Source organism: Neovison vison, chromosome 10 (assembly GCF_020171115.1).
Source record: "Neovison vison isolate M4711 chromosome 10, ASM_NN_V1, whole genome shotgun sequence".
In the NCBI taxonomy this organism is placed as follows: Eukaryota; Metazoa; Chordata; class Mammalia; order Carnivora; family Mustelidae; genus Neogale; species Neogale vison.
The window spans coordinates 53847371-53871991 of NC_058100.1; the positions used below are offsets into that span (position 1 = coordinate 53847371).

Here is a 24621-nt window from a genome sequence, read left to right on the forward strand (position 1 = left end):
CTGTTTGGCAAATAAATAAATAAAATCTTACAAAAAAAAAAAAAGAAGCAAACAAACAAAACTTCCTTCTGCTGTAACAGGCCTCAGAGGCAGTTGCATGAAAAGCAGAGACACACACAAGCAGATCAGAAAGCAGGCAGAAAACTGTGGTAACAGGCAAACGGAGAGAGGAAGTCAGAGGCTGATGTCAAGTATTTCCAAGGCATGCATAGTATTACCATCTTCTGGGGACTTCTATTGGATCCTTACAATGATCTCGTGAAGCAGAAAAAAACCCTTTAAGATACCAAGCTCAGGACAACCGTAGTCTTCACCATTGAAGGTGGGCCCTAGACCTTCAAAAGATCTCCTACCACAACAAAATGCTGACCACTAGATTATTCTGAACTACCGTGTTTCACCATTCTACAAACACATAGTGAATGTTTGCACAATCAGCCTAAGACTTCATGGCTTATTCTCACCTACCTTGTATTCTTTTTTTAAAAAAAGAATATTCCACATTCATGTATACTTTCTATTTACTTATGTATGTATATATTTACTTACTTAAAATAAGCTCTTTGCCCAAAGTGGGGCTTGAACTCACCACCCTGAGATCAAGAATCACATGCTCTACTGACTGAGCAAGCCAGGCTTTACATTTTTAATTCCCAACTTTACCCTATTCTAAGTCCTTAGCTTAGGACTGCCTGTCTCTGTCTAGACTTTTGGGATTGGACCTGACCTTATTTTGGCCCCTAAAGGCTAACTCCTGGAAATTAGCTAGAAGAGTCCCACTCATTTCTATGCCTCATAAGGGGAAAGTCTGGATCTGCCATTAGTCATCGAGCTCCTTTGCTATGTTTCCTCATCTGTCCCTCCCAGCTCTGTTCTTGGACTGACAACTCAGACTTCAGTTGTTCTGACCCTCATTTCAAGTTGCATTCTCCAGCTCTTGAGGTGTTCCAAGTACTGACTCCTTAGTATCCAATCTTGACAAGTACCTTATTAATGGCTTTGCTCCTCATATCTCCATAAATTCATAACTCAGACAGTGGGAAAATGGGGCAAACTTATATTATTTATTCTCATTCCATAAATCAGACAGTGGGAAAATAGGGTGAATTTATATTACTTGTTCTCATTCAGGAGAAATACTTTCAGAAGATCTAATAATCTTCCTGTGGTTCCATGGCAAGTAAGCTGCAGATATGTAATTTGAACCCAATATTCTAATTACACTATTCCTTCCAGCTTTTTGTTAAGTACCACAGTCATACGAAGCATTACAGTTTTAATAGTATTTATCATGATCATCTATAATAATTATATATACAAGGCATCTACTTCTGGGCTCTCATTTAACCGCACCACAATCCTATGAAGCTTTTTAATACTTGACACAGAGTACATACTCCACAGACATCACTGACTGATGAATGGACAAATGGACAAATTAATTTGGACAAATTCCCAATCATAAAAGAATATGGTGTTGGGGCACTTGGGTGGCACAGCTGGTTAAGCATCAGACTCTTGGTTTCAGCTCAGGTCACTATCTCAGGGTCGTGGGATCAAGCCCCACATCAAGCTGCATACTCAGCATGGAGTCTGCTTGAGATTCTCTCTCTTCCTCTCTCTCTGCCCCTGACTCATGCTCCCTTACTCTCTCTTTAAAGTAAATAAATCTTTAAAAATAAAAAAGAGGGGTGCCTGGGTGGCTCAGTGGGTTAAGCCTCTGTCTTCAGCTCAGGTCATGGTCTCAGGGTCCTGGAATCGAGCCCCACATCGGGCTCTCTGCTCAGCAGGGAGCCTGCTTCCCTTCCTCTCTCTGCCTGCCTCTCTGCCTACTTGTGATCTCTGTCTGTCAAATAAATAAATAATTTTAAATTCTTCAAAAAAAAAAAAAAAAAGAATATGGTGTCAAACATCTCAAAAGAAATCATCTTAAGAAAGTCCTCAACTGGGGCGCCTGGGTGGCTCAGTGGGTTGAAGCCTCTGCCTTCAGCTCAGGTCATGATCCCAGGGTCCTGGGATCGAGCCCCGTATCGGGCTCTCTGCTCACCAGAGCCTGCTTCCCCCTCTTTCTCTGCCTGCTTGTGATCTCTGTCAAATAAATAAATAAATAAAATCTTTAAAAAAAAAAAAGAAAGTCCTCAACTATTTTTTTTTTTACTATAGAAAATAGAAATGCAATTCAGTTCCTTATTATCAATAGAATAGAGAAGGGAACTTTTTTCATTTTCTTAAAAGCAGATATAAAAGAATTGTAATATAAAACTCACAAGGAAACTGGGATATTCCAATAATAGCTCTAACCTGATTTTGGACAGTAATTCTCCTCTGTCTGCACAGTCCACACTGACTTGTCGAATTAGTTCATGAAATACTGTATTGTAAATGTTCTGTTCCTTCCTTAACATATGTAGTAGTTTGTGCATCTGGCAGAAGATAAGGAATACCATCAGTATTTATTGCAGTCTTATCAGTAAAAAAGCACTTTAGGAAGTAAGTACGCTGAATGTGAACGTTTTAGAAACACCTTGATAATTTATTTCACTTATATTTTTCTTTATAAATATAACTACAGAAATAATATATTATTTTTAGAAGTCTGTTTCATTATGTACCTCTTTACGTGATGCACTGAGAAGCTCACAGTATCACTTCTCTATCATCCCCGCCAAAAGTACATAACCTGAACCTAATCATGAGTACACATTAGACAAATGAAAACTGAAGAACGTCCTACAGAATAACTGGCATATGCTCTTCCAAATATCAAGGTCAAGAAAAGCAAAGAACTGTTTCATATTACAGTTGTCTAGGAACATGACAACGAAAAGTATTATGTGATCCTGGGATCCTGAAATAGAGGGGACAAGAGCTATAACAACCATTATAGGGAAAACTGGCAAAATTTGAATTCTGAATATGGGCAGATAATTCTATCACATCAATGTTAAATTTCCCAATTTTGATAACTGTATTACGAATATGTAAAAGAATGTCCTTATTCATAGGAAACGTATGATAACACCTGAAATTTTTGGTGATAAAGAGGCATGATGTCACCAGCTTACTGCAAATCAGTAGAGAAGAAACTAAACATATACATATACAGATACGTGTGTAGAGAAGAAGAGAGAATGACAAAGCAAGTAGAGCACAACATAAACGAGTGAATCTGGATAAAGATTACATAGGAATGTTTTATACTGAACTTTAACTTTTGAATTCTGTAAAAATAAAAATTTACGAAATAAAAAAGAGCCCTCATAAAGAAAACTATCTGTGTCTCTTTAAAATTAAAAGAGTGCTTTCATTAACAAAATAAAAATTTTAAGTGCTAAGAAAGCATGGTTTAATTGGCAGTGGTTTCTTAGTGGTACATAAAATAATAAATGTAAAGTTTTTTCCGGCGAGATAAACACAACACCAGGCAAAGTGGGTGCAAGGCAAGATTTATTAAAAACTTCCCTGAGCGGAAAAGCTCAGGGGTTAGGCTGGCAGAAAGGGCTACTTAAGATGGCGAAAGTTCCCGCCAGAAGACCTGCGCTCCGACAGGAGAACAAAGGCCCAAGCGGGAATCTGAGACCCCCGCCCAAGGCTCCTGTGGACCAATGGGACCCCGAGGAGCAGGCGAGATATCTGAATAAGGGAAACTTGCCAAAAGACCTCTGAGCTTTCCCCAAGACCCCTTAAAAGCCCCCTCCGCCCTGCCTTGGGCGTGACTTCCACCACCCTGCTTTCCAGAGTCGCGGAACCTCAGAACCTCATCCGAGGGTGCCCACCTCCTCCCCCCGCATGTTTACCACATGCCAAGCACTATTCTAAGCCCTTTACATTCACGTGTCATTAAATCTCCACAACAACCCTATAAGGTAGGTATTATTATTACCTCTTATTTAAAGATGAGTAAATTGCAGCACAAATACATTAAGTGACTTGCCCAAGGTCACTAGCTAATAAACTGCAGGGCCAAGATTCCAGTCCAGACATTCTGGCTCCAGAATGCATGCTCTCAACCACTTTGCAAGTACCTTGGTTGGCCCTGTATATTCCTGATTTTCCACACCAGCCCTCTCTAGCATAGCATCCATCACGTCATTCAGCTGGACCACTTCAACTCTTTTATTAGGTTTCCTAGAGGATTAAAGTGAGAGATTTATGTAATTAAGTGGTGTAACAGGTCATCCTCAAGTGACTAAAAGAATGTAATATAAATAAAATGTATATACTATGGAATATTAATGGTATATTTTTTACTTTAGGGAGAGAGCGAGCTGGAGGAGGGGCAGAAGGAGAGAACACCCAAGCAGACTCCCCACTGAGCACAGAGCCCACAAAGGGCTCAATCCCAGGACCCTGAGATCATGACTAGGGCTGACACCAGGACCCTGAGATCATGACGAGGGCTGACACCAGGAGGTCACCCAACAGATTAAGCCACCGAGGTGCCCCTGGAATATTAATGTAACTTTAAAGTATAGCCCTGTATGTACTGATCTAGTGAGTTATAGCAGTAATATAGTTTTTAAAAAAAAAGGGAAAGGTAAATAGTAAGATCCTCTTTTGTGTAAAGAAAATAATGCTTCCTTCCAACATTTCTATATACTTCGTGTGTAGAAGTAAATTGCATGTGTAAGAACATAGAAGAAATATGGAGAGATAAATACCAAGCTGTTAAGGTTGGTTACTTCACAATGTAAGTGAAGAAAAGGGACAAGGGAAAGAGAAGGAAAAAAAAAAGACTATAGCAAACAGATCTGTTGTACAACATTGTGCCTAGATTCAGTGATAACTGTATTGAAAACTTAAAAATTTGTTAAGAAGATAAATTTCATGTTAAGTGCTCCTCCCACAATAAAATAAAATTTTAGAAAAAAAATTTAAAACTGTAAAAAGAACTATTTTATAGCACTTAAATATTATTATAAATATGTAAAAATTTAAAACATTGATTAGATGATAGAATTATAGACAATTATTATCTTGGATTTCTGCTATAATTTTAATATTTTCTGTGCAATAAAGTATTAAGGTAAATATATATATATATACAAGAAAAATAAATATGTATAACTAAATATGTGTATGTAGATTGATAAATACATATATTTATCAATATATTATGAAATAAATATATTCATGTGTCCATGTTCCTTCTGAGAAATATTTTCAAAAATAAACCATACTTGGGGCATCTGGGTGGCTCAGTGGGTTAAGCCTCTGTCTTCGGCTCAGGTCATGATCTCAGGGTCCTGGGATCGAGCCCCACATCAGGATCTCTGCTCAGCAGGGAGCCTGCTTCCTCCTCTCTCTCTCTACCTGCTTCTCTGCCTACTTGTGATCTCTGTCAAATAAATAAAATCTTTTAAAAAAAATAAAAAATAAAAATAAACCATACTTACATGGATGGGAAGAGCAACAGCCTGTTTTCACTATCTGTGAGGAGAGTAGTATATTTGCTATAATAAATAAGATAGATAAATATTATCATAAGAAAATTAACAGGCCTATTTATCACATATCACAGCATGATAAACCTAACACCTCATAAAATTGGGAAGCTTGGAGGCAATTTAAAAGGTCCATCATTTTACGCAGAAGATCACACCTAGATAACTACAGACATAGATGTAATGACATTTATAATATTTGGAATATTTTTAGTAAAGGAGTTTTAATAACATTCCTCATATGTGAAAAATGAACATTTCCTTGATTTGTTTTTTTAAATGCCTTTTCAAAGGTGGAAGGATATTCTAAAAACAATGAAGTCAACAAAGTTAAATGAATAAACAGGCTATAAAATTAATCAACAGAGATAAAACCAGAACCCAGTTTTCCTAACTCCCAGCCAAATCTGTCCTCTGAAAAGTGCCCATTTCCACCTAAATGAGTATCACAGTGAGAATCACATGGTAATCCTTCTAATTCATTATTATTCATGCAACATTTTTCTTCCCCTAGTTAATAAGCATTTCCTTTGGTTCTGCCCCTTACTGGAACTCAGCTGGTTAGTAACGTCCATTTTCAGAATTTAGAGCAGTGAAACTCTCCAGGGACTATGAAGACTCAAAATAAAGTTTCTCAAAAATGAGTAAGAGGAACCAGAAACAATGATAGTCCAGGCACAACGAGCACACCCACCACCCAGATCTTGACTTCTAAGTACCATTCTCCACTAAAAAAAATCTGCACTCCCTAGAGAAGTGACATAGCTCACTCCACAGCTGGAGCTGGGAAATATAAGATGAACCTGGAAATTTTATCAAGTTAGAAAATAAAGGAACACTCAAAGAATCATGGGACAGGTCCAAAAAATATAAGAGCCAGTTCAAAGAGCTAACATTGACCAAATCTAAAAATCTTTTAGCATAAAATAATCATAGAAAAAGAACTATAACCCACTGAAAAAAACAGTAATCCATGAATCCATATGGTAAAATGTTAACTAATAAACAGAGAAGATACAATGAAGCTAAAAAAAGTCACCAAAAAGATCTATAACTGGTGGGCTTCTAAGAAATAAACACTGAAGTATTTGGTAGTCAAGGATCATATCTCCAACTTACTCTTGAATAATTTTAATGTGCATATCAAAGCAAATAAAGCAAAAAGTAAATACCCAGTGAGTTAAAACAGAGAGTACTTGAGAGTTGCTTTTCATATTTTTGTAATAGTTTTATAATTTTGAAATTATATAAAAATAAAAAGTTCCCCTAAAATGAATTCCATTTAGTTCTTTTTGACAAAATATTGTTCTGAAACCCACTATCATAATGAAATGCCACAGCATGTGTATTGGAAAAGTAAAAAGAGTGACAGCCTCTGGATATTTTATTATAAAACCTTAACCCAAAGTTCTAGTTTTTTACACTACGAAACATTCAAACGTTGTTTCAGAACATACAAGCAAGATCCTATTTTTAATCCCCTAAGCAGAAAACAAAGAAAACTGGAGATGACTAGTGTGAAGGCTGGAGCCAAGCCCTAGAGTGTGCCTTATGAGACATCAGCTCAGAGGGTTACTTTCCTTTGTCTCCTTGGCCAAAACCATTCCTAAGGAGGCCTAGGTGAGCATTCAGAACAACTTTTAATTGAAAATTAAATAGTAGGAAAAGATAGAGAACAATTTGATCACTAAAATCCCAAACTCTTTTCAATAAAACATTTTCATTTTGACACCTTTCTTAAATTTAGGATGGAAGGCCAAATATTTCCTTATTGTAATGTACATACTACCTGGGATAGATTACAGTACTCACTCATCGTAACACTCCAAACCTGAAACTCCTGTATTTGACACAATATGAAATTCTTCAGGAACCAAAGTATCTGTTAGTTTCTTTGTCTTAAAAAGAAAGAAAGAAGGACAAGAATGAAAAATTAGTAAATGAAAAAAAGTTGAATTGCATAAATCAACATTCCCACCCCCACAGGGATGCTATTTATTAAGAAGTTTTGATTATAGAACTAATAGCATTAGTAATATGAACCATAGGATGCAATAAAAAAACATTCAGCACACATTTTAAAAATAACCACGAATTAAAGAACAATCTTGGGTTTAGTGTTATTCACACATGTCCCACATATTCAGTTAATCCATTGACTCTTTAAAATTCAATAGGAATTTTAAATTTACCTTAGCAACATGCCAAAACTAAGAATTCTACAACTTTGAACTGTAAACCTAAAAAAAAAAAAATCTAAACTTCTAAACTGTATTTTCTAGATTAAAGTGGTAATTGTTGTTTGGAAAATGGCTTAAAAAGAGGTATCATAGATCCTTTCCCACTAAATACTCTTTCCTAGAAATAATCAGAAAGTGCTACGAAAACTGACAAGTAATACTGGTTGTAGTTACAGTACAACATTGCTTTATATTTTTAAGGAAATGACTTAAAAATTAGAAGGAGAGGAAAAATACTTTATTTACCTTATGAGGCACAATGACACCACCATGTGACAGTAATGATCGTTCCAAGCGTGGGGGACAAAGTGAACTCTCCCTGGCCTCACCTTTAACGTATTTAACATCATACAGGAAAGAAATATCCCTAAAAAATACAAAAAAATATATTTACAAAATAAATTTCCCTGTCTGGCTACTGGATAAGAGTGGGTAAGATCCACACACATCCTTCTAGTGGATAAAATGAAGGACAAAACCAGTCTCCTTACTTCATGCTTCACTAAGAGCAGAGGCATTAGACATGAGCCACCCCCTCCCCATTCTTCCTCTTCTCCACCTCATCTTTCTCCTTCATATCACAAATCCTTTCCCTTCCGTCAACTTCAGGTTAAGATGTATTCTCTTCCCCAGGGTTATTTCCTCCACTGACATCCTTGTTTTTATCCTTACCCACATCCTTTGGGATTTCGTTCCACCAATCTACTCTCTGTTTGCTTCCTCCTCCCTTGGAATAATCATTTTGATCTGTAACTCAAATCTGTTCTCCTTCTAAAAGTCCTTCGACACGCATGGCTGTCATGTTATCAGGATTTATCAGATCTCTCACTGTCCGTTAATCAGACATTAATCAGATTTCTTGAAATCTGATTTCTTGAAATTTCCTTGCAATCTAATTTCCATCCCTCTCTTCTGAAACCACTCTAGAAAGCTGATGACTTCTACCGCTAAGTCATCAGTTCCTTTCTTCCACCATTTCCCTGTAATATTTCCCAGGATTGACCATCTCTCTTTCTAAAAACACTCTCCTCTATCCTCTGTGTTACTGGACTCCTGGTTCCTTTGCCTTAACCTCTCCTTCTTTTTTTTTTTTTTTAGATTTTATGTATTTATTTGACAGAGAGAAATCACAAGTAGATGGAGAGGCAGGCAGAGAGAGAGAGGGAGGGAAGCAGGCTCCCTGCTGAGCAGAGAGCCTGATGCGGGACTCGATCCCAGGACCCTGAGATCATGACCTGAGCCGAAGGCAGCGGCTTAATCCACTGAGCCACCCAGGCGCCCCTTAACCTCTTTTTCTTGAACTCCTCTGTGACTTCCTGTCTACTAAAGGGAAATGCTCTGCAACATTACACCCCACCTCTCTGTCTCCTGACCCTACATTTTCTCTTTGAGCAATGCCATCAAATCTCACCTTATCACATTTGTTACCTCTACCTACCTCTGAATAAACCTCCCTCCATTCTAACTCTCCACCCTCCTATTGTCATTAATTGTCAGGAAGTACCACCACTCTATCCATCAAAAGCTCAGCATACATAATTGACTTCTTCCCAACCACTGCCCTAAATTCCCATCCACTACTAACATTTATTAATTTTATAGTCACCTTCATAGCATTCCAGCATTGACCCTGTTGTTGCCAATACCAAATCACTAGTCCAAGCTATACCTACTTTTTATGTGGACTCTCAATTCTCTCTAGTATACTCTACACACTTCTGCCAGATTCACCATCCTATAGCAGTTATAATCACACGACTTACTGCACGTGATTTTGATGTTTCTGCCCCTCCCCCAACTGTAACTGGGATAGCCATTAGCCCAGTTAAACAGAATGGAGCTTCCTCAAAAAATAAATAAATAAAAATAGAACTACCATATGACCCAGCAAACCCACTTCTGGATTATATCCAAAAGAAAATTAATCTGGATTTTTTTAAAGATCTTATTTATTTATTTGACAGAGAGAGAGAGCACAAGCAGAGGGAGTGGCAGGCAGAGGGAGAAAGAGAAGCAGGCTTCCTGCCGAGTGGGGAGCCTGATGCGGGTGTTGATCCCAGCACTCTGGGATCATGACCTGAGCCAAAGGCAAACACTTAACAACTGAGCCACCCAGGCACCGGATCTTGACAAAGTATCTGCACTCCTTTGTCCATTGCCACATTATTCACAAGAGCCCAGACATAGAAACAACCTCAATGTCCACTAATGAATGACTGGATAAAGAAAATGTGTATATAGAGAGAAAACAGAATGTTATTAAGCCTTTAAAAAAGGAAATCCTGCCGTTCGTGACAGCATGGATGAAGCTGGAGAACATTATGCCAAGTGAAATAAGCCAGACAAAGAAAAATACTGTATGATTCCATTTATGTCAGATGAGGGCACTGGGAGGAAAGGGGAAATGAGGAGATGTTGGTCAAAAAGTTTCAGTTATGCAAGATGAATGAGTTCTGGAGATATAATGTATATAGCACAATGATCATAGTTAGCAATACTGTATTGTATATGTAAAATCTGCTAAGAGAACAGATCTTAAATTTATCTTCTTATCACACACACACAAACACGAATCCACACAAATGGTAACTATATAGAGGTGACAGATAAGTTCTTTAGCTTGATTGTGGTGTTCTTTTTATAATGTATACATTTACAAAAACACTAAGTTGTACACTTTAAATATTCACAATTTTTTGTCAAAACTATCTCAATAAAGTTTTTTTAATAAAGTTATGTTTTTAAAAACTTGCTCTCAGGATTATGGGACATTAGTCACTATCACACCAATAACTCCTAGAAATTGGCCAACACAACTTTGTTATATAAAAACATGAATGGTTCATACATATACATATACATACACATACACATACACATCTTTGTAAAGGAAATGTCAGTTTGGTAACTGTCAAATTTTCTCAAAAAGTAATTATAGGGCCCTCTTATATTTCTATTATAAAAATTATTGGGGTGCCTCGGTGGCTCAGTGGGTTAAGCCTCTGTCTTTGGCTCAGGTCATGGTCTCAGGTTCCTAGGATCAATCCCCGCATCAGGCTCTCTGCTCAGTAGAGAGCCTGCTTCCCTCTCTCTGCCTGCCTCTTTGCCTACTTGTGATCTCTGTCAAATAAATAAATAATCTTTTTAAAAATAAAAAAATAAAAATTATCAGTTATCTTACTTGATTTTTATTTTTTTATCTTTTTTTTTAAGATTTTATTTATTTATTTGACAGAGAGAGATTACAAGTAGGCAGAGAGGCAGGCAGAGAGAGAGAGGAGGAAGCAGGCTCCCTGCTGAGCAGAGAGCCTGATGCGGGACTCAATCCCAGGACCCTGAGATCATGACCTGAGCCGAAGGCAGCGGCTTAACCCACTGAGCCACCCAGGCGCCCTTTTTATCTTTATTTTTAGAGGTAACATTTGGTTTACGTGTTGGTATGTAAATCTCATTAAAAAATAATCTGTTTTGGGGCGCCTGGGTGGCTCAGTGGTTAAGCCGCTGCCTTCAGCTCAGGTCATGATCTCAGGGTCCTGGGATCGAGTCCCGCATCGGGCTCTCTGCTCGGCAGGGAGCCTGCTTCCTCCTCTCTCTCTCTCTGCCTGCCTCTCTGCCTACTTGTGATCTCTCTCTGTCAAATAAATAAATAAAATCTTTAAAAAAAAAAAATCTGTTTTAGGGCGCTTGAGTGGCTCAGTGGGTTAAGCCTCTGCCTTCGGCTCAGGTCATGATCTTAGGGTCCTGGGAACAAGCCCCGCATTGGGCTCTCTACCCCAAGGGTGGGGGGAGCCTGCTTTCTCCTCTCCCTTTCTCTTTGCCTGCCTCTCTGCCTACTTGTGATCTCTCTGTCTCTGTCAACTAAATAAATAAAGTATTTTTTCAAAAATCTGTTTTATTTCTGATAAAACTCTTGTGGTAAATCACTTGTCTCTACTCCTCTGGAAAATCTTTTTTTTTTTTTTTTAAGATTTTATTTATTTATTTGACAGAGATCACAGCAGGCAGAGAGGCAGGCAGGGTGGGGGGAGCCGGCTCCCCGCCAAGCAGAGAGCCAGATTGTGGGGCTTGATCCCAGGACCCTGAGATCATGATGTGAGCCGAAGGCAGAGGCTCTACCCACTGAGCCACCCAGAAGCCCCTGGAAAATCTATTTTTATTTACAAAAACAAAAAAAAACCACTTTGATTCCTAGCCGTAACACAAAAACTGGATCCCCCAGTTTATTACACTGAGTTCATACTTCAAATTTTTCTTCAAATAATCACTGGTTATGTTCACACATAAGCATGCTTTTTATCTGACGTCAAGGAATGAGGTATTTCAGAGAGATCGATTTTCTAAAGAGCTGAGATATGCTTTTTAAAAAAAACACCATCGGGCGCCTGGGTGGCTCAGTGGGTTAAGCTGCTGCCTTCGGCTCGGGTCATGATCTCAGGGTCCTGGGATCGAGCCCCACGTCGGGCTCTCTGCTCAGCAGGGAGCCTGCTTCCCCCTCTCCTTCTGCCTGCCTCTCTGCCTACTTGTGATCTCTCTCTGTCAAATAAATTAATAAAATCTTTAAAAAAAAACACGGTCTTTCTAAAATGTATTTAAAACTTGACAGCTTCCTTAAGCAGAGTGTATGTAACACAATATAATCTTTTCTTGACAATTCAGGTAATGACTTATGAAGTTAGAAGTGTCCTGAGGACAGTCTGGTTATGTTTTTGACACCTAAGTCAGTACTGGAATATGGCAGGCCCTAGTGTGTGTTGGGTCCTTCTTTGAGTTCAATGGTTGGAAAGCACTTCCCAGACACCCTTGCAGCTAGGGTTCTGGGTATGAACTAACTTCTGCAAGTAGACGCACTTTTGCAAGATTTCAGAGGTAGAAGTAAAACGGAGTCGCTTTCCTGTCATGTCTTTGGCAGATTCTACCAACATCATCATGAAAAAGTGGTTTTCCTGAAACATTCCAGAATCCACTGTCCAGTTACCCCAGTCCATAGGGGCAGTGCAGTAACTGCAGGGACAGCTTCTTGATTTCAGCTTCCAGATCCTTGGATCACAGTTAAGGGACTTTTTTTTTTTAATTGCAGTATCATTCACATGCCATAAAATTCATCTTTTTAAAGAGTACAGTTTACAAGTTTTTACTATATTCACAATTTACAATTTCAATATATTCACAAGGTTGTTATGACCATCACCAGTGTCTAATTCCAGATTATTTTTATCATCCCTCCCAAAAAAACCCTTACCCATCAGCAGTAATTCTCCACTCTTCTCGCCAGTCCCACCCCCAGTCTACTTTTTGTCTCTATGGATTTCCCTATCCTGACACTTCATATAAATAGAAACACACATGTGCCCTGTTATGACTGGCTTCCTTCACTTAGCAGGTTTTCAAGGTTCATCAGTGTTGTAGCAAGTATCTGTACTTCTTCATTCCTTTCTATGACTGAAGAATATTCCATTGTATATGCCATTTTGTTTATTTTTTCATCAACTGATGGACAGTTGGTTTGTTTCCACTTTTGGGGTACATGAATAATATTTCCATGAATATTCATTCTGTTTTTGTGCAGTCATATTGTCTATTCTCTTGGGTATAAACCTAGGTGTGGAAGTGCTGGGTCATATGGTAAGCCTATGTTTAAATTTTTGAGGAACTGCGGAACTATTCTCTGACAAGGCTGCTCCATTTTACATTCCCACCGGGACGTATGACACTTCCGATGTCGATACCCTCACAAATCCTTGTTATTGTCTGCTTGTTGGCGTTGGTCATCCTAGTAGGTGAGAAATAGTATCTTTTCAGGTTTGATTGCCATTTGCTTCTGGCTAATAATGGTGAGCATCTTTTCATGTGCATATCGCCCATTTTTACCTTCTTTGTACAAATGTCTATTCAAGTGGGCACACTTCTGAACTCTAGTGACAGCCTTGGAGGTAACAGCCTGGATAGCAGGTTAATTCCACCCTGTTCTGAGAGTTATTCCCAAAAGTATTGCTACATACCTGCTTCTCTAGCCCTTCCAAGAATTTTGTAAACACTTGATTTACCGCTTAAAATTTTATTTTCTGCATTGAATTCTGACTGATAAAGCTGTCGAAAAGTATTACTCAGAGGCTATTGCTAGGTTGTTTTATATTTTACTGCTGTGCTCTAAATATTTAAGGTTGCCAGACAAGTTACCTCTTGTTATAAATACCATTAGTTATACATGTGTATTAATTTTCTACTGGTGTCATAAAAATTACCACAAATTTAGCAGCTTAGACAACACAAATTATTATGTTATAGTTCTGTAGGTCAGAAGTCCAACACAGGACTCACAGGCTAAAATCAAGGTGTTGACAGGGCTGTATTCCATTCTGGAATGCTCTAGGGGAAGATCCATTTCCGTGCCCACTGAAGTTGTTGAAGGAACTCAATTTCTTGCGGTTCTAGGACGAGATCCCTGTTTCCTTGATGGTTACCAGCTGAGGGCCATACCCAGCTTCTAGAAGACAACAGTAGTTCTTAGCTTGTGTCCTCCCTTCCTCCATCTTCAAAGCCAGTAATAGTAGGCTGAATTCCTTCTCTCTCATACTTCCACTGTGTCTTCCTCCATCTCTGACCTGTTCAACTTCCTTCTTTTTCCACTTTAAAGACTCGGGCCATTAGGTTGGGCCCAATGCAAGAATCCAGGTTAATCTCACCATCTTGTGGTCCTTAATTTAATCACGTCCACAAAATCTCCTTGGCTACGTAAGGCATATATTCGAGTTCTGAGGTACAGTGAGAACATTTTGTAGGGAGGCCATTACCCTGTTTACCACAATACAGATCACAGTTTCAAAATTCTAAGTCAGAAGTCATTTGACATTAAAACTTTAATACTGGGGGCGCCTGGGTGGTTCAGTGGGTTAAGCCACTGCCTTCAGCTCAGGTCATGATCTCAGAGTCCTGGGATCGAGTCCCGCATCGGGCTCTCTGCTCAGCAGGGGGCCTGCTTCCCTTCCTCTCTCTCTGCCTGCCTCTCTGCCTACTTGTGATCTCTCTCTGTCAAATAAATAAATAAAATCTTTAAAAAAAAAAACTTTAATACTGGGTTACTGCTGTATTCAGATATAGCTTAATATTTTTTTCAAAGTACTTCAAACATCTCATAACTACTAATCATAACTAGTGATAATTATAACCATGATATAATTGTATAAAATAAAATACAGATACTTTGACACTTAAGCCCCAGGACACAAAAATTAATAGCCTAATTTCCTGCCACTTTTTCTAGCACTGAGACATCGCTAAGTAATAACATATTTATTTACTTTTTTAAAAGATTTTATTTATTTATTTGACAGAGATCACAAGTAGGCAGGGAGGCAGGCAGAGAGAGAGGGGGAAGCAGGCTCCCTGCTGAGCAGAGAGTCCAATGTGGGGTTCGATCCTAGGACCCCAGGATCATGACCAGAGCCGAATGCAGAGGCTTTAACCCACTGAGCAACTCAGGTGCCCCATAATAACTTATATTTAAATGGCACTGTATAGAGGCATCTGGCTGGTCAGTCAGTGGAGCGCATGCCTCTTGATCCCAGGGTCATGAGTTTGAGACCCATGTTGGGTGTAGAGCTTACATACAAACATACATACATACATAAATAGCACTGTCCATTATCTCCTTTAAAATATGTGCTTTACAATATCCCTGGAAGGTCCACAAAATGGACTAAGTCTATTATTCCCTTTTTACAGATGAAAAAAAATGGAACTCAGAAAGATTAAATAACTTATGCATGTGTTAATGTTTATTATTCCAAATTAATGTGTCATTAATGTGTGATAATATTACATATTACTGCTTTCAAATGAAATAATATCTCATGAGGGGCGTGCAACTGATGAATGGACTACACATAGGAAATGAGCTGGTCACAATCTTCACAGGGAAACCCGGGACAGTCAGAATATTTTTAGGAATGATGTAAAAACAACAAATAGTATTTTCTGATTTGATCTAAAGGTGGAGAGGAAAACCAAGGAGTAAGCACTTGCTTTTCAAGGTTTTCATGAAGCTATGTTACCTCACTCTTCTTAAACATGCAGATGAAAGAGGCACTCTAAGGCACTCTGCCTCTCGGATCTTGTCCCTTTTACTAGGGTACAACAAGGGACAGAGGAGCAAGTGGACAAGGACACAAAGACAAGGACACAAAGACATGCAAAAAGCAAATCTAAACAAACCAAAAGCCAGTAGAGTTAATAATCCTACACACAGAAGGATGGTCTTGTGTCTTCTTCAGATTGTATTCTGATCAACAAAGATACTGTAAACTTCAAATTTTAAATTCTTTGCTTCTGGGCACGTGGGTGGCGCAGTTGGTTAAGTGACTGCCTTCGGCTCAGGTCATGATTCTGGAGTCCCAGGACTGAGTCCAGCATCTGGCTCCCTGCTCAGCAGGGAGTCTGCTTCTCCCTATTCTCATGCTCGCTCTCTCTCCCTCATTCTCTCTCTCTCAAATAAATAGATAAAATCTTAAGAAATATATTAAAATAAAATAAAATCTTTGATTCTGTAATTTTCCAAACTGTGCCCCTCCCCAAGAAATGAGAAAACGACTCTATTCATCAGCATCCTCCCTACCATCTGCCTTCTTTACCTTCCGGCACCAGTTAGGGAAACAGGATGATCAATCAGGTATTTGAACTTATTTCTTCGAATAGGGTGATACCAGACTTGGTCAGTCTGACGCGGAAGAGTGCCCTAAGAAAAAGCAAATACATGAATACACAGCAGAGGGAGCTCTAGTCAAATGAAATCTGTTAATCCTTTGGAAAGGCATTTGGACAGACCATGGAAAAAAAAGAGAAAGCAGAATGCTTAATCAATACTATGCAGAAAAACAGAAACTGGGACAATTCAAAAGTGAAAGAAAAATATCAAGACTGAGCAGTAATAATGATCACTTAGGTAAATCACAATTTTTTTTAAGATTTATTTATTTATTTATTTTCGAAGAGAGAGGGAGAGCGAGCAAGCACAAGCAGACAGAATGGCAGGCAGAGGCAGAAGGAGAAGCAGGCTCCCTGCCGAGCAAAGAGCCCTATGTGGGACTCGATCCCAGGGCGCTGGGATCATGACCTGAGCCGAAGGCAGCTGCTTAACCAACTGAGCCACCCAGGCGTCCCGTAAATCACATTTTAAATAGCATTTCCTTGGCAACACTAGCGCAAATGATTTTAGTTTTCATTCTAGGAAATTAATTTTAAAGTATGTTGAAAGACAATCAGGAATATGTAACACTGGACATCTGGGTGGCTCAGTCAGTTAAGCCTCTGCCTTCCGCTCAGGTCATGATCCCAGGGTTCTGGGATCGAGCCCCACATCAGGCTCGCTGCTCAGCTAGGGGTCTGCTTCTCCCTTTGCCTGACACTCCCTCTGCTTGTGCTTGCGCATTCTCTCTCTGACAAATAAAATCTTTAAAAATATATATATATATATATAGAGAGAGAGAGAGAGAGAGAACATTAAAAAAAGAAAGAACAAACCCAAATTGAAGGCATTTGTGCTAAGCCTCACATCAGCAAAGCAACTAGCATCTCCCAAGAGCGGCCTTTTAAGCCAATCATCTGGAAGTTCCTGATCAGCACAAAGGAGGTAATCAGCCTGAAAGGCTCCCACCCTTCCCCAGAAGATGATCTTGCCCAAAATAATCCTTTGTTTTGTTTCTGACATCCCTGTCCCTGCCCTTTTCTGCCAAAAACAAAAAACCTCTATTTTGTACAACTTCTCAGAACTCCTTTCTACTTCCTATATGGGATGCAGTCTGATTCATGAATTGTTGAATAAAGCCAATTATAATGCTCCTGAAATTTACTCAGCTGAATTTTGGTTTTTAACAAAGAACATGCTCAGTGAATACCTAATGAACTGGATACCAAAGAGACGGGTTTCCCATGTACTTCGTATAGGTATATACTCACTTTTGGGGTTTTAGTTTTCTTAGGGGGCAATAAGTTTTCTGGACAAGGACCAGCATTGGCGGCATAGGTCAGAGAAAGAAGAACTTCCTCAGGGATGAACTCATTCTGAAGGGATGTAGGAAGGGGTTTTGAACGATCCACCATATTTTTTTTCCCCTTTAGTTCAGGAAGTCCTAAGAAAGTGACAGGAAAGAAAAACTTGGTGCAGTTTTCAGTAATTAGTTGGAGATTCCCAGGCTACCTCATCAATACCACCTGTAAGTTTCTAACAGAGCAAACACTGTTTCTGGTTGCCAAGAATAGTAACAGTATTTTAAATACTGAACATCATCTAGACAAAAAAAACAAAACAAAACAAAACAAAAAACCCTCATATTGCCTTCCCTCCTCACACTAACGTCACACAGTTTCAAAAACCGAGGCACAAAGATGAACCTCCATTATTCCAAATTCAAAATCGAAAATTAAATTCACATCACCTGCCCAATTAAGTGGACCAGCCTTAATATGATGGGAATGCCTATTTCCCCTTTGATGTGAAAAGAAAAGAAACCTCTCCTTGAAACTGTCAAATTATTTAGTAATTATTTCTATGTAAATTCAAAGGTGAGAAGAACTGATTTAATTGGGGCATTTCTACAGTGGAAGGGATCGGAGTCCGGTTAAAAATAAAAGCAGAATGAGGATTGGTGGAAATGAAGAGAGTGGAATAATCTGAGCGAACGGCAGAGTAAGAACCATACGGAGAGTACTCCGTTCAGCCTGAGGAGGGCAGAGTTGTTGTAAAGATAGGGAATGGGGACAAACAGGAAAAGGCAAGGAGAGTGGGGTTGTTGCTTATAGCACTCTCCACTAATCTATGCCCCTCACAAAGTATGGCTTATGTTAATGATATATTTTTGGAATGTTGATAAGGTCTAGAGCTGACAGCCAAGAAAGAATTCTTGAGATGTCTTTGGTGCATTAAAGGTGATTGTACTAAAGTATGGGGACAGGACCCGTGGGCAGAAAGAGCGGCTGCAACTCGGGTTTCGAGGAATGGCTGATGATATACTTGGGACTTGGAGGAGGTAAGGAAAAAGGGAGGTGTCCAAAGGACTTTGATATGCTAAAGATTTATAGGATACTGAAGGCCTGGCTAATGCTGAGTTACAGTGTTTTTCTTCTAGTAAGGCATTAACATTAAGTCAGTTTGGGGAGGTTTTTGGAGGAATGCTGTATCTTTCTATTACAACTTTCTGTCAATAAGTAGCAGGTGGTAAAGAAACTTAACTTTGTTTACATTTCCTTCTGCCTCTGTTTCCCACATCACTCATGGAAGAGGGTGATGTTAGGACTCCAGAAAATTGAATTATGGGTCTCTGAAAGTTACACTATTGATACAAATGCTTTTTCCTTGTAAATCACTAAGACACTGGTAAAATGATGGAGACTCCTGTCTGGTGGGACTGTGATCTCTGTTAGTTAACCATTTGTTTTTCCCCTTCCCTTGGCTTTAAGGCAGCCAGCAGTATCTGAAGAGTGTCACACACATCCCACCCAGTAGCAGGTAGGTGCTGGGTGGGTTTCAGGTGTCAGCTTAACTTTGCCCCAGCTTGCCTTCTGCTCCCTCATCATTAATTTCTATAAGGAGGTAGCATGCCTTCCCTGTTCATCAGCAAAAGTTCTAAAGTTCCCATTACCAAATCTCTTTATCTCTTGAATGTTTGAAATGGAGGTAGAATATCACAAGAAATAGGAAGGGGGAAAAAAAAAAGCTGGATGGGACTTTAGCACAGTCTCCCTTTAAAGGGAGTTTTGGCATAATGGGAGTAGGGATGAGTCTAACTGATTCTTATTCTAGAGCAGACCTGCATTTATCTCTATATGAATGAAAATCTTAAGGAACCACTGTTATTTAGAATAATTATTAAAACCTCATACAAACTGGTTCCTTAAAGTCAGATACCAGTTACAAAAAAAATAATTTTGTGCAACTACTGGAACTAAAACAGGGTGAATATAAAACTAGGGGCTCCTGGGTGGTTCAGTCCGCTGAGCATATGGCCCTTGATTCTGGCTCAGGTCATGATCTCAGGGTGGTGAGATCCAGCCCTGCCGCTGCAGTCTGCACTTGGGACTATGCTTGCGTTTTCCCCCTTTCCTTCTGCCGCTCCCCCCACTTTTTCTCTCTCTCTAAAATAAATAAACCTTTAAAAAGAAGCTTTAAAACAATATAAAACTCATCATCATATTAAAAAAAAGTACAGGAGCGCCTGGGCGGCTCGGTGGGTTAAGCCTCTGCCTTCAGCTCAAATCATGATCTCAGGGTCCTGGGATCGAGTCCCGCATCTGAACATCTCTCTGCTGAGCAGGAAGCCTGCTTCTCCTCTCTCTGCCTGTCCCTCTGCCTACTTGTGATCTCTGTCTATCAAATAAATAAATAGAACCTTTTTAAAAAATAACATTTTTTAAAAATCTAAAAAAAAAAAAAAGTACAGTCTTTAGGTGGAGTACTGAGGCCGGGCTCTGACTCAAAAGTACTATAAAAGGAATGGCTTTTGATTTTGTTGAAACAAGTGTATTAGAATGACAAAACTAATTAAGGTATCCCGAAATCTCAAGATCCGGCCGAACAGGGAAGGGGCTGTGAGTTCCGTCCACAGCATGGTTACTTGTGTCTGCGGGATCCTTGAAGAAATTTACCTGTCTCCTCCTTGGATGCAGAGACTTTTAATTTTTTGCCCTCAGGCGTTAACATGGAGGTTAGCGATGTGGAGGACGTTTTCGGAAGAGACATATTAGTCAAGGCTTCCTACCACTCTCTGGTCATTGGAAATACCGCTCCAGAAAGCGGACTTAGAAACAAATCAGCCCCCTACTGGGATCTGACCGTCCTGCAGGCAAAAGAAAGAAAACGAGAGAGACCCATTTAGTGCTTGTGTTAGGATCAGAGTTTAGAATTCCTCTGGCGTGCGTTATCCTTGTTTGGGGAGGCTTCCGCGTTCTCTCAGGTCACCTGACGCGGCGGAGAAGCCTGCGGCTGGGTCGGGGTCCGGGCCCAGGCCCGGAAGGACACGCTCGGGCCACCCACCGGCCGCTGGCCCCACCCGGAGGGCGCCCCGGCTCCGGGCGGGGAGCTGGGCTCCGCGGCCTCCCACCTCCGCCCCACGCAGGACCCCGGGGCACACCAGCTGCAAGGACTCGGGGTAGGGCCGAGTCCGCGCCGCGTCGCTCACCAGAAGAGATGGGAAACCGAGACAGCCGCTACCGGCCGATTGTGTTTCCCGCCAGACATCGCGCCTCGCCCTTTCCCGGAGCGCCTGCGTGTCGCCATAGAAACCCAGGACCCCGAGCTTTGGCCGCCCTCACGGGGGGCTGTCTTCGGAGTACCGGCGGAGGAGGGGGATAGCGAAGAGTCCCAACCCCCGGGGATGCGGTATTTCTCACCATGGGATAGGTTCAGCAGCCATAGAAAACAAACATAGTTAATCGGGCGGTTCTCACGGAAGGCGCAAGAGTGTAGATGCCGGCGCTTCCGCCCCAGGTCGTCGCCAGTGCGCAGGCGCCAGCGGGGCCCGGGTCGCTCTCCCTCCTCCCCCGGGGACGACCTTCGCGACTCCGGGGGAAGGCGCCAGCCATCGGATTGGAGCTAGCAGGCTGTGAGAAATTTGTTTTCCCATCGCTCTCTCCCACTTTTTTGTTGTTTTTCCTATTTTTACAAACAACACACACACACACGCCCCAAAAAGCCAAATTCAAAATGAACTTAACCAAAAGCTCTTGTTTTCCCATCTGTTGAGGCTTCCTTGCGGATGCTGCCCCTGCCCTTGACCTCTTGGTGAAGGCTTCCTTGGGCACCCACGCACTACCCGCACCACCCCGCACCCAGCACCCTGACGGCATTCGTAGGTCGAGGCTGCTTTTGGGTGGAGGCAGGCAAGAAGATTGCGCTTTAGGATGAGCCAACCCGAATAAAATAGTTGGGGCTTCCCAAAAAGATGTTCTCAGGAAAGAATGGCATAAACGCACTAGCATGGAGGAGCCGAAGTCCTGCCCCTTACCGTCACGGGGATCATTTTCTATTAATATGAAACCTTGAGGGCGCTCAGTGGGTTAAGCATCTGCCTTGGGCTGAGATCTGATCTCAGTGTCTTGGGATCTAGCCCCACATGGGGATCCCTGCTCAGGGATAGTCTGCTTCTCCCTCTTCCCCCTGCTCCTGCTGATTTACTCTCTAATAAATAAAATACACCTTTTTAGAATCCTAGCAATATTATGAACAAATTCCCTAATACCACTCAATACCTTAAAAAAAAAAAAAAAGGGTAGGGGAGCCTTAATGCCAAAGAGTGCGGGTGGAATCCCAGTGTCCAGGTGATTCCAGTCTGGCAAATAAACTTTAGAAGGGAAGGTAACTTATCTTTCCAACTTTCCTATTCCCTAGTACCAAGCACGGTGCCTGGCCCAAACTATGTGGTGTTTTGAAAATCAACTGGACATTTCTCCTGTGCTGATGGATTTGGTCTCTGGTTTCTGGTTTTCAGGATAATAGCAATGAAAAATATGACCTAAGTGTTGAAAATCAGTTAAGCATCTAGCTCTTGGTTTTGGCTTGAGCCAGGATCTCATGGGTTGTGGCATAGAGCCCCCAGTGAGCTCTGCAGTGTTGGGGAGGGGGGTTCTTGCTTGAAGATTCTCTCCCTCTGTCCCTCCCCTCCCCCATCCTGGTCTCTAAATTAATCTTTTTTAAAAAATAAACACACACAGGGGTACTTAGGTGGCTCAGTGGGTTAAACCTTTGCCTTCTGCTCTGGTCATGATCTCAGGGTCCTGGGATTGAGCCCTGCATCCCGCTCTCTGCTCAACAGGGAGCTGGCTTCCCCAGTCTCTCTGCGTGTCTCTCTACCTACTTGTGATCTTTGTCAAATAAATTATTTTTTTTAAGATTTTATTTATTTATTTGACAAAGAGAGATCACAAGTAGGCAGAGCGGCAGAGAGAGAGAGGAGGAAGCAGACTCCCCACTGAGCAGAGAGCCCGATGCGGGACTCGATCCCAGGACCCTGAGATCATGACCTGAGCCGAAGGCAGCGGCTTAACCCACTGAGCCACCCAGGCACCCATCAAATAAATTATTTTTTAATCTTAAAAAAAAAAATACACAATCTCTGTGGCCCATTGTAATTCTTACTCAAACACCTTGGCTGGCTGAGCATTTTAGCCTTTAGCCCTATCCCATCACTCATTTTTCTCTAGATTTTCCAAGAAATCAACAGAGGACACACAGCACTCATATGGCACATACCTAGTTCCCTCTAAGGATTGGCAGTGATCAAGCAGGTGAAGGGCAAAAGCAATGCAAAGCCGGTGGAAGGTAACGTCCCTTCAGCTTGCCTTCTGCCTTCCTCACTGGTGGTGTTGACTCTACACTCTAGTTTGGAACCATAACCAGAAGACTAACTGAATTCAGAGATGCTAAAATTTTGAGCACTCCTCTTAAAGTTTATCAAGCCTTTGGGTACTGGAAGACCAAGGTAACTAATCTTTCATATTCTTAACCTAGTTTTTAAAAAGTATCTAAGTAGGGGATGGATAGAAGAGATAAAGGCAAGTGAACAGATTCAAGGACACATAGAAAAAAAATCTATCGAATTTGGTTAAGTGATTAGACCTTTGGTATTAAAAAGACATCAGGGGCGCCTGGGTGGCTCAGTGGGTTAAGCCACTGCCTTCGGCTCAGGTCATGATGAGCAGGTTGGAAAACCTTATGATGGTAAAAATGTCACGTAGTTGTAACAAACAGGGCTAACTGAGCTTGTTGGCATTGACTGAATTCTGTGGCAGCTTAGCACACACCCAGCTCAGCCCTAGGGACCTCCAGCTTCAAGCAGAGTACCTCAGAGGAGATGCAGTGTGATCACAGAACATGCCCTGAGCTGGGGGAAAAGCAGGAGTGCATTTGCACCAATCTCTTTGATCAATTCCGGGTTTTTTGTTTGTTTGTTTGGTTTTTTTTGAGAGAGAAAAAGTGTTGAGTGGGAGAAAATCTGAAGATCCAAGCTCAGTGCAGTCTCAACGCCCTGAGCCAAAATCAAGTCTGGATGCTTAACTGACTGAACCAACTGAGGCACGCCTCACCAATTCCCTTTCTAAGTGTGGGCACAAGGATTACACACTCATTCGTGGGCACTTACAAATAGCATGCATAGCTTCCTGAAGGAGTCTGACTGGGAAGAAGCCAATATTTGTACTTAGTGTAGCTGAACACTGAAGGTATCCCTAAGTGCTATGAAGGAGACACTGAAAAAGTCAGCCAGACACTGCCCAGCCAACCATCTCTCAGGAAGAGTAACTTCTAGTGTTGCTTCCACAGGAGGACATTCCTAAAACCGAGATGATGCCTCAGCTGTCTGTTCCGTCATCATTCAGTTAAGTCCCCTCCTTCTGATTCCACGTTGAGTGTGCATATGGAAGATGGTGCTTTTGGTTTTGTTCACAAGCGTATCTTCGGTACACAGCGCAGTACCTGGCATGTGATGTTGATGCACTCTAGAAGAAATTCCTCCTTCTCATCATACCATAAACTGGCCTTATACAGAGCAATTGTGGCCAACCTCATTGATTTCTCATGGTATAGTTACAAACTGGTACTGCAGTTTTAAGTTTCATGAACTTCCTTCATTGGAGTCCAAATGCAAGCTGAGCCTAAAGGGTCAAGACCCTCAACTTCATTAAATTAATTAAGGAAAACTGCCACACCATGGTTCTGCCCTGGTGCCAAAAAATACTCACTTGGTCCAAGAAACAGAAAGAGACCCATGCTATTTCTGAAGGAACTCCACCCTTCCCTGTCCTTTGGCCCTGCAGAAGCAGGTGGCTAGAGCCAGAGCAGGGTAGATTAGAAGACTTCTTCGCTTTTAGAATGATGATGCTTCTATGGGAAGAATGTTCTGATGTCAAATCCTACTCATAATAGGTTTCTATTATGAGATTCTTTGGAGGAA

The 24621-nt window shown here is 40.9% G+C and overlaps 1 protein-coding gene across 1 annotated transcript in view; it reads right to left on the bottom strand.

Moving 5' to 3' along the window:
* AXDND1 (axonemal dynein light chain domain containing 1) overlaps positions 1–21134 on the bottom strand; it is a 112300-nt gene extending 91166 nt beyond the window's left edge. Inside the window, exons 1-9 of the mRNA XM_044267314.1 lie at positions 21065–21134; positions 20321–20511; positions 17636–17808; positions 16312–16415; positions 7931–8051; positions 7257–7342; positions 5397–5453; positions 4026–4128; positions 2302–2423 (exon numbers count right to left, since the gene is read on the bottom strand). Of these exons, the coding sequence (XP_044123249.1) occupies positions 2302–2423; positions 4026–4128; positions 5397–5453; positions 7257–7342; positions 7931–8051; positions 16312–16415; positions 17636–17808; positions 20321–20414 (860 nt within the window). The 5' untranslated portion in view covers positions 20415–20511; positions 21065–21134. The remainder of the gene's footprint in view (positions 1–2301; positions 2424–4025; positions 4129–5396; positions 5454–7256; positions 7343–7930; positions 8052–16311; positions 16416–17635; positions 17809–20320; positions 20512–21064) is intronic.
* Between the last annotated feature and the right edge of the window lie 3487 nt (positions 21135–24621).